This window comes from Onychostruthus taczanowskii, unplaced genomic scaffold (assembly GCF_017590055.1).
Source record: "Onychostruthus taczanowskii isolate IOZ18803 unplaced genomic scaffold, ASM1759005v1 scaffold32, whole genome shotgun sequence".
Lineage (NCBI taxonomy): Eukaryota > Metazoa > Chordata > Aves > Passeriformes > Passeridae > Onychostruthus > Onychostruthus taczanowskii.
In genome coordinates, this window is record NW_024500572.1 from 940,364 (window position 1) to 950,478 (window position 10,115).

Below are 10,115 nucleotides of genomic sequence, written 5' to 3' on the forward strand. Positions count from 1 at the left end.
AACTCATCTATGGAACACCAAGCGATATTTTACAATGTTTAGTTTTTTATTCCCTACATAATTGATCACTGCTTCTCACTTCTCCTGGCTAGCAGTCTCCCTTCCTTCAGCATCAATCTGCAGTTCACAGGTTTGCATTTAAGGAAACAGCTTTAGAGTTGCAAACACAGCCTGGCTGATGAGAAGGCACAGGAGTTAAAAGTGTGCTTATTGCTAAGGTATCATGGCTGTGAAACTTGCTCTGTTTTCAGTGATGTCTTCCTTTCAGAAACATTTACATTCTAAATTTCAACTGATACTGATTTAACGGAATTACTTGTAGACAAAGAATGTTTGATTTCCAAAAAGCTCCTGGTAGGTGGATACACTGACACTTCTTGAATGGCACAAAATAGGCTTCATCCAAAAATATTAATTATCTCTTTCCCTCAGCTGTCTGTTCTGCACAGCAGCTGTGCACCAACTACTGTTAAATGTATATGGCACAATTCAGAGCTTGTTAAGGGAGCAGAGTCATCCCACTGCCTCTCAGAAACTTGGCCAGACCTGAATACTCACAATTCCCACTGAAGCTCACCAAATTACACGAGTTGAAACCCTGCCTGATCTCCTGTTTTCTTTGTAAATGATCTTATTTTTTCAGAATTGTTAAAACAACATGTCCTTCGCTTCATTTCCCTCCCAAGCTTCTCCTTGAAGCAACACAGAGAAATTGCATTGGCATGAGTGAACGATGAATAAAGTTCACTGTGACCCACAGAAATTAAAAATGTGAGCGAGGATGGGGACCAGCTCCTCCTGTCTCTGTGTTCTGAAGTCAGTAACTGAGCTTTGGAAGGAGCAAAGAGCTCTGCAAAGCTTAAACCCGTGTCACAAACAGTTCTTGCAGTGCAAGCCTGGTGCTACCGAGGGCAGCCCGTGTCAGCGATGGATCTCATGCCAAGGTGCACATCAACAGCTGGCCTGAAGGTCCCTGCTCTGGGAATGGCCACACAGCCAGCAGGGATGTCCCAGCAGGATGTCCCAGCCAGCAGGGATGCCCCAGCAGGGATGTCCCAACGTGGGCATGGATGTCCCCAGCAGGAATGTCCCAGCAGAAATGCCCCAGCCTGAGCAGGAATGCCCCAGCAGGGATGCCCCAGCAGGGATGCCCCAGCAGGGATGCCCCAGCAGGGATGCCCCAGCAGGGATGCCCCAGCAGGGATGCCCCAGCAGGGATGCCCCAGCAGGGATGCCCCAGCAGGGATGCCCCAGCAGGGATGCCCCAGCAGGGATGCCCCAGCAGGGATGCCCCAGCAGGGATGCCCCAGCAGGGATGCCCCAGCAGGGATGCCCCAGCAGGGATGCCCCAGCAGGGATGTCCCAGCAGGATGTCCCAGTCTGGGCAGGGATGTCCCAGCAGGAATGCCCCAGCAGGGGTGTCCCAGCAGGGATGTTCCAGCAGGGATGCCCCAGCAGGGATGCCCCAGCAGGGATGCCCCAGCAGGGATGTCCCAGCAGGGATGTCCCAACCTGGGCATGGATGTCCCAGCAGGATGTCCCAGCCTGGGCAGGGATGTCCCAGCAGGGATGTCCCAGCCTGAGCAGAGCCAGCAGGAATGTCCCAGCAGGATGTCCCAGCCTGAGCAGGAATGTCCCAGCAGGAATGTGCCAGCAGGGATGCCCCAGCAGGGATGCCCCAACCTGAGCAGGAATGTCCCAGCAGGGATGTCTCAGCAGGGATGTCCCAACCTGGGCATGGATGTCCCAGCAGGAATGTCCCAGCAGGAATGTCCCAGCAGGAATGTCCCAGCAGGAATGTCCCAGCAGGGATGCCCCAGCCTGAGCAGGGATGCCCCAGCAGGGATGTCCCAGCAGGGATGTCCCAGCAGGGATGTCCCAGCAGGGATGCCCCAGCAGGGAGGTGCAGGAGCTCCCACAGCTGCCCTGAGGACAGGAGGATCCCCTGCCCTGGGAGTGTTCCCCTGTGGGATTCCAACCCTGGCACACAGGGCAAAACAAAATAGCAGAAACGTTTGGATTACTGAATTACTCCAGTAAATGTCTAAGCTCAAAACCAATTGTCCAGAGGAATGATAAGCACCGTTGGATTTGTGGTTTTAATTCTCTTGCAGCTGATTACCTGGAGATTTACAGAATGGCTGTCTCAACTGGCCAGTTAATGAGAGCCAAAACAATTTCTCCCTCTCCAAAAACATTTACATATTGGCAAAACAGTTAATCTAAATCTTTCTAATTAACCTATTAATTCCAGATTTCTATTCCTCCTTACTCCCAAGTAATAAAAGATGAACAAAACATTTCAAGGGGCAGGGAAGAGTAATTTCTTTTCTTCCTTGACAGCCTCTTTGATCTCATTTCTAAGGGTGAACAATGGCAGCCTAAGCACAGACTTTTGCTTAGTGCTGTATTTATTCATTGCTCATGTTTTTTAAGGTGATTAAAGATGATGCACACCAATAGGAAGAAAGCCCACAGCACATTCATTATACCACTTGTTTTAGCAAGTTGATTTTTAGCCAAATTAGATTCTGGTACCTTTGTCACCGCTTACTTTAAACTCAGGAAATGAGGATCTTATTTATGACAAGATGAAGCAGTTATTGGAAGAGCTGTAATACCATAAACAGAGCACACACTGTGATATTAAGCCATAAAATTAATCTGTGCTGGCAAGTGTTCAACCCGGAGCCAACGTCATTGTTTCATTTATATTTAACCAAAAGTTCAACATTTTTAAAAAAATGAACAAAACTCCCTAAGCACGCACACAGCCACAGCTGAGGGCAATATTAATTAGAATATGTAGTTATATACATGACACAGAGTTTACCACGTGCACACAAACTCAGGTGTGGCAGATTAGTGTTAGAAGTGACACAGCCAAGCCTTTGGCCACACACAGAGGTTTTGTGGGGTTTTTTTCATGGCATAAAGTCTTAAGAAAACCAGTTCTGCATAGAAATATCTGCACAGGATGGTTTTGGTGATGACCTGCCTACCCTTTTAGTCCGGAAGATGGAATTCATTGCTAGCTAATACTCTTTACTTTTTCCCTGATCAGAATTTTCTTTCCCCGAAGGCTCATTTATATTATTTCAATAAATATCATTTACAGCAGGTGATAAGAGAGGAACTGAACACGACACAAGTTATCCTCAAAAGCTGCTTCTGCTGGAATCCTTTGCCCAGCTTTATGGTGAACATTAATTAAGTTTATCTTTCATTATTTTCTTTCTGTTTGAAGGTCTGTGGGCCTGAGAAAGCAGCGTCCACTTTGTGTAAGGAATTCCCACATTTTGGATAAGGAATTCCCACACTTTGGGCTAATACTCTTTACTTTTTCCCTGATCAGAATTTTCTTTCCCCGAAGGCTCATTTATATTATTTCAATAAATATCATTTACAGCAGGTGATAAGAGAGGAACTGAACACGACACAAGTTATCCTCAAAAGCTGCTTCTGCTGGAATCCTTTGCCCAGCTTTATGGTGAACATTAATTAAGTTTATCTTTCATTATTTTCTTTCTGTTTGAAGGTCTGTGGGCCTGAGAAAGCAGCGTCCACTTTGTGTAAGGAATTCCCACATTTTGGATAAGGAATTCCCACACTTTGGGTAAGGAATTCCCACACTTTGGGTAAGGAATTCCCACACTTTGGGTAAGCCACACTTTGGGCAAGAAATTCCCACACTTTGGGTAAGGAATTCCCAGGGAGCAGCAGGATGCTGCAGTGGGTGGCTGTGCTGGGCACAGGGCACTGGAGATGTGCTCAGCCACTGTACCTCACATATTCACTATCAATATCTGCAATTAAAAGAGTTTGATATAACATATCAGCATTTGTTTTTTTGGCTTATTCAGACTTATTTTAACTAGGAACAATGCAAAACTGCTTTCCACTAGATTAACTCCGAACAGCTCCAGTCTAAATGTACGTCTGACTTCCCTCAAAGTGGAATTGAAGAAAAAGGTAAGTAAATATTTAATTTGTAAAGGTAAATAACCTTATAGAGGAAAGATGAGCAGTGATGTGCCCAACAATAACTAGCCTTGTACTATCCAGTGAGAGCAAAGGGTAAGACATGAAAGGAAATGCAGAATGCCACAGGAACTTGGCTGGAACATGCAGGCATAAAAAGAAATATATATGTGTATATATAATATATATATAAATATATATATTATATATTAAAATACATGTATATATAAAATATATATATATAAATATACATATATATATAATATATATACATTATATACACACATAAATAATTTACTTGTTTTGTCTCAAAATTTTGGTAACATTTATTGTTTTATAATGGCAAAACCTTCAGCCTTGTCTGGAGTTTCTACCCCCAGTGCCTGGGTGACTGGCAGGACCAGCAGAGAGGTCCTACCAGCACCTTAGACACCAGAGCAGCCCTGCAGAAGTCTAAGGCTGCACTTGGTGTGACACAAGCAGTGTGAAACCTTAACGTCTGAGGATGCTTCTGTGCATAACATCACAGCTGAGATAATGCACAGATCAAGGTCAGGGAAATCTTGTAATAGCAGAATATCCCAAGAGATTCATCCGAAGATGAACAACTAAACTGTAGGCAACTTTTAGATAAGCTGATCCCAAATCATTATTTTGGGCCTCCAGAGGACAAAACCATTGGGGAAATTGCTGCATTTTTATAGTGATTATTTTTTTTTTCTAATAGCTGACACGCAGAGTGAAGCCCCAGCAGCAATGCTCTCAGCCACGTCCCTTTCCCGCGTCACAGAGAAAGCTGAACGGGGACATCAGGAGCATCTCTGCTGTTCTGTTCACCCGAGTGATTTCCCAGCACCGCATCCCCAGAGAGGGCACGGCGCAGCCCGTGGCCAGGGCAGCCCCGGAGCGGCTCTGGCACTGCCCTGCTGCCCCTGGCACTGCCCTGCTGCCCTGGCACTGCCCTGCTGCCCCTGGCACTGCCCTGCTGCCCTGGCACTGCCCTGCTGCCCCTGGCACTGCCCTGCTGCCCTGGCACTGCCCTGGTGCCCTGGCACTGCCCTGCTGCCCTGGCACTGCCCTGCTGCCCCTGGCACTGCCCTGCTGCCCCCCCGCACACCGCGGCTATGGAGCCGCCGCCCCCCGCACATCTCGGCAATGGAGCCGCCGCCCCCCGCACATCTCGGCTATGGAGCCGCCGCCCCCCGCACATCCCGGCCGTGGAGCCGCCGCCCCCCGCACATCCCGGCCGTGGAGCCGCCGCCGTGCGCCAGCGCCGGGCGCGCATGGCGGGCTCGGAGCGCAGCGCATCCTTCCCATCGCCGCACTCACCGGATCCTGGCGGCCGTGGTGGCGTTGCCGGTCTGTGCCCGCAGACACGCCAGCAGCAGCAGCCTCATAGCGGCCGCTCCGCTCCGCTCCGCCCGCCGCCTCACCTGCCCGCGGTCCCGGAAACGGCGCTGCGGAGCGGGGCCGGAGCGGCCGCGGCCCCGAGCCACCCACCCGGGCGGGGATGGGCCGGCCTTGCCAGGCGCTCCCGGGCACAGGGCACCTGGCTCCCGGGGTGCCTCCCCAGCCCTCTGGACAGCGCCGTGTGCCCTCGTCACGCAGGCACTGAGATGACATGCTCGGATCGCGGCCGGGGAACGCTAATCCAAAGGCCTCCCCAGGGCAGCATCACAGCCCCTGCCTCCTGATGCCACCCTGGGGGTGCCTCGTGCTCGGTGCAGGAACACCGTTAGGAAAAAATCTAAATGTGGGTAGGATGCCAAGCACCAGAACAGCCAGAGGAATGTGCTAGTCCGAAGAGTAAGGCAATGGGATGGCCAAAGAGCACTCCCAGCATCAGGAAGGTCACAAAATGAAGCGGAACCACAGGTGTGTGAGACCAGGGAAAAGGCAGGAAACCACAGCAACAGGCAGAATGCAAAGATACAACAAAACGGGGAAGAAAAAAGAACAAGCGTGAACTCCAGATGAAGAAAACAACATCCCAAAGCAGCAAGTCAGTCTTCGGGATAAATTATGGCCAGAACAGCTGAGTGGGGCAGCAGGCAGGAAGGTGAGAGGCCAGTTTGGGGAGTCCCTTGGGAGATGAACAGGGAACAGGTGACTGATGGTAGAGACACACCTGAACGTGTTCCAACATCTTGTAAAGGTATTGAGAACAGGTGCAGGACGTTGGTGGTGATGAGAAGGAGGCTGATCGGACAGAAAACTCACTTTTTTGCTCATAACCAGGTCTGATTGCCTGATGTAATTCACCGTGGGGTCACATAGATGCCAGCTTCCCCAAAGGCTGGAGAAGACAGAGAAAAGTGGTCTTCAAAAACCTGTAGTGCCTCATTGTTCAAATTTCACTGTCAGGTAGACAGAGAAAAAATACACCACATGCAGAGAAACATTGAATTAATTGTTTTTGAAACAGTACTTCTCCCAATAATTTGTGTGGATTTCTGAGGCTAACAGGTGTTTTGAAATGGAGGGTTCAGAAGTGATAAAAACACACACTGGAGTGGGTTCTAGCAAACTGTAAACATTTTGGTAGGCAGGCTCATGTTCTGCTAACAAATCTCAATGCTCAGAGCTGTGTTAACTGCATCTCACTGAGTAATTCCTTAGATTCACTACAGCATTCTTGAGACCGCTTCAAACTCCAGTGGAACTAAAAATTTTGGCTGCAAGCTTGAAGAGCAACACATTTTTCAGAAATGCTAAAAACGGAGTAAATGCCAATCTAAGGGTAGGCAGAACCAAACCATTGGTTCTGGAATGGTTTTGTCACCATTCTAGAAGTGTTTCTGGCATGAAATCCCACTCCTGCTGAGATGTGGAGGGCTTTTGTCAGCCTGGCCAGGACTCCAGCCTTGACGTGGCCCATGGGGAGCACGTTTGGGCTCCTCAGCTGTCACAGAGCTGGAGGTGTCACACGGGTGTCCAGAGCTGGTGCCAGGGTGTCCAGGTGATGCCGCCCTGATTTTGTAAGACTTTGTTAAGCCTTCTGATGTTTACTCTCTTTCAACAAACTTTCTCACACACAGTTCTGTAAATACCCTATGTTTTGCATTCTTTCATGGAGGGGGAGAGAATTGATGGACCCTTGGTCTGTCCAGTGGCATTGGAGAGGTGGCACTGTCACCCTCCAATCCACTGTCACCTTTGGAAAACTATAAATGTTGGAGTCAGAAAATAAAGTTCTTCTTTTTTGTTCCCCTCGAGAGCAGCAGTGTCTGTGTCATCATTTCGTGCCTTAGCACAACAAGGTGACACATCCAGGTGACACATCCAGGTGAACATCCAGGTGTGCCACACCAGCAGCTCTGGCAGTGCGTGCCCAGAGCAGCCTGTGCACCCAAAACTGGAGGCTCTGCAGGGGCACCCTGCAGCAGGGTATCTTATCTGCCTGAGGCTCAGAAAGCCACGTTTTGGGTTAGCAAAGCTGTCCAACACGTTTAGTGTGCAACACAAAGAAGAAAAAAACGCAAACATTAAAGTAAGACAAAGCCAGCTCCGTGAGAAATGAGCAAACTCAACCAGTCTGAGAGATAAAGAGGAAATAAAGGAAACATTCAAAGAGACCTTAACATGTTATCACAATTTATGGTAACTCTGCCTTTATGCTATAGAGGCTTTGACTGAAACAATAAGCTGGAGATGTTCAGCACTGTTTGAGAACATGGACATGCATGCATGCATTCCTGCAGAGACACAGCTGCGCTCACTGTGGGCTCAGAAAGGGTGGTGGATGTACCACAATGAAGTTTTAAACACACTGCAGCTAAGTGTTGTTTGGAGGGAAATGAAAACCTCCTTCCTGCTGTACTTCCAGAGAGAATGTGTGTGTTCTAACAGCAACCTGTGAATTTGAATGAGTACCCACATCTCTGCACCTGAGGAGTTTAGTAACATTTTAATGTATGTTTCAAATGCTGCTCACATTGTTGGTGTTTGTACCAGTCGTGGGATAGGTCAACACACAAATCTCACCTCACTCACCAAGGTAAATTATGGAGGGTCTAAAACAGGAAAATAAGACAAAGTGCCTTATTACTTTGAAAATATTACTAAACTCCTCAGAAAGTACAATCACAGTTAATAAGACAATACTGTGTTAAGCTAGGGAAAGATGGAGTGCAATTTTGTTACAGTTGGTCATGTTACAGTAGTTCACAAAGAAATGCCTGTACAGCTGGTTGCTTTTTCCTCATTGTCCTTTGTCATGAAATTTCTTAACTACTTAAGAAAGCAAATATACGTAATGAGTCATTTTTATGGCATATGTTATTTACAAAGGCCCATTACTGAATGATTGTATTTACTTTTACAAGCATCTCTTGCTCCACTACCAACACTGCTCCAAAATAAGTCATGCCTGAACGTTTGGTATGTAACTACATGATGTCAATGAACTTAACTTTTTCACTGAAAACACACAACCAGCAGTGTCCTACCCTCTTTGCTCTGGCCAAAAGCAAGACTTTAAGATCTGCTGCTGGAGACAGTTCCATGCATTCACAACCTGTACCTCAACACGTGTGATGGTGGAACTGCAGCACGTCTCAGGGCTGTGATCTGGCAGCCACTGATGGATGTTTTCCCACGTTAACCGTGCTTTGTCCCACGGAAATCAGTGGTCACTCTCCACGTGTGCCTGGATAATTCCTGTGTGCCCTCACCCCTGAGTCACCAGGCACGTCCTGGGTGCTGAGCCGGGCTCAAACACGCATAAAAACACAGATAAAAACACGCAAAAACCCCACATATAAAACCAGCCTTTTCCAGCACACATTTACCACCTTCTCCTGCTGAAAGGCCTTGCTGTGAGACAATCTTTAACTATAGCATTAAATAACCCACCCCAAAAAAAACACAAACCAAAAACCAACCAACCAAAAAACCTAAAAAAAATATGATTTGGGGTCTGGAACATCTCTTGAGAGAATGTGGAAGCCTGTTTATTCTCGAGAAGGCTGAGAAGGGATCTCCTTAATGCATATAACTGTCTCAGAGGTGGGTGCCAAGACCTTGGTGCCCGGCTCTTTTCAGTGGTGCCCAGCCACAGGATGAGGAACGATGCCATGAACTGAAGCACAAATTCCACCTCTCCGTGGAGAACTCTTTTCACCAAGGACGGCAGCGCAGGGCCCAGGGCGGCGGTGGGCCCTGCCTCACATCCCAACCCGGGCACCTCTCTTTGCTCTGGCCAAAAGCAAGACTTTAAGATCTGCTGCTGGAGACAGTTCCATGCATTCACAACCTGTACCTCAACACGTGTGATGGTGGAACTGCAGCACGTCTGAGGGCTGTGATCTGGCAACCACTGATGGATGTTTTCCCACTTTAACCACCACGTTAACCGTGCTTTGTCCCACCGAAATCAGTGTTCACTCTCCACGTGTGCCTGGATAATTCCTGTGTGCCCTCACCCCTGAGTCACCAGGCACGTCCTGGGTGCTGAGCCGGGCTCAAACACGCATAAAAACACAGATAAAAACACGCAAAAACCCCACATATAAAACCAGCCTTTTCCAGCACACATTTACCACCTTCTCCTGCTGAAAGGCCTTGCTGTGAGACAATCTTTAACTATAGCATTAAATAACCCACCCCAAAAAAAACACAAACCAAAAACCAACCAACCAAAAAACCTAAAAAAAATATGATTTGGGGTCTGGAACATCTCTTGAGAGAATGTGGAAGCCTGTTTATTCTCGAGAAGGCTGAGAAGGGATCTCCTTAATGCATATAACTATCTCAGAGGTGGGTGCCAAGACCTTGGTGCCCGGCTCTTTTCAGTGGTGCCCAGCCACAGGATGAGGAACGATGCCATGAACTGAAGCACAACTTCCACCTCTCCGTGGAGAACTCTTTTCACCAAGGACGGCAGCGCAGGGCCCAGGGCGGCGGTGGGCCCTGCCTCACATCCCAACCCGGGCACCTTCCCGTGCCACCTGCGCCGGTGACCCTGCCGGGGCAGGGGGCTGGCCTGGACCAAGCGGAGCTCCCTTCCGCTGGGACCGAGCCGCTCCGGGGATTCTGTGCGAACCCACTGCCCTGCGGCAGCCGGGTCACAGCGGGGAGAGGCGCCGCACACCCGCGCTGCCCAGCTCCGGCGGGCACTGCCGGCCGCCATGAGG

The 10,115-nt window shown here is 48.8% G+C and overlaps 1 protein-coding gene across 1 annotated transcript in view; it reads right to left on the reverse strand.

Annotated features, from left to right (window-relative positions):
* GLT1D1 (glycosyltransferase 1 domain containing 1) overlaps window positions 1-5,378 on the reverse strand; it is a 41,526-nt gene extending 36,148 nt beyond the window's left edge. Inside the window, exon 1 of the mRNA XM_041410292.1 lies at window positions 5,311-5,378. Within this exon, the coding sequence (XP_041266226.1) occupies window positions 5,311-5,378 (68 nt within the window). The remainder of the gene's footprint in view (window positions 1-5,310) is intronic.
* Between the last annotated feature and the right edge of the window lie 4,737 nt (window positions 5,379-10,115).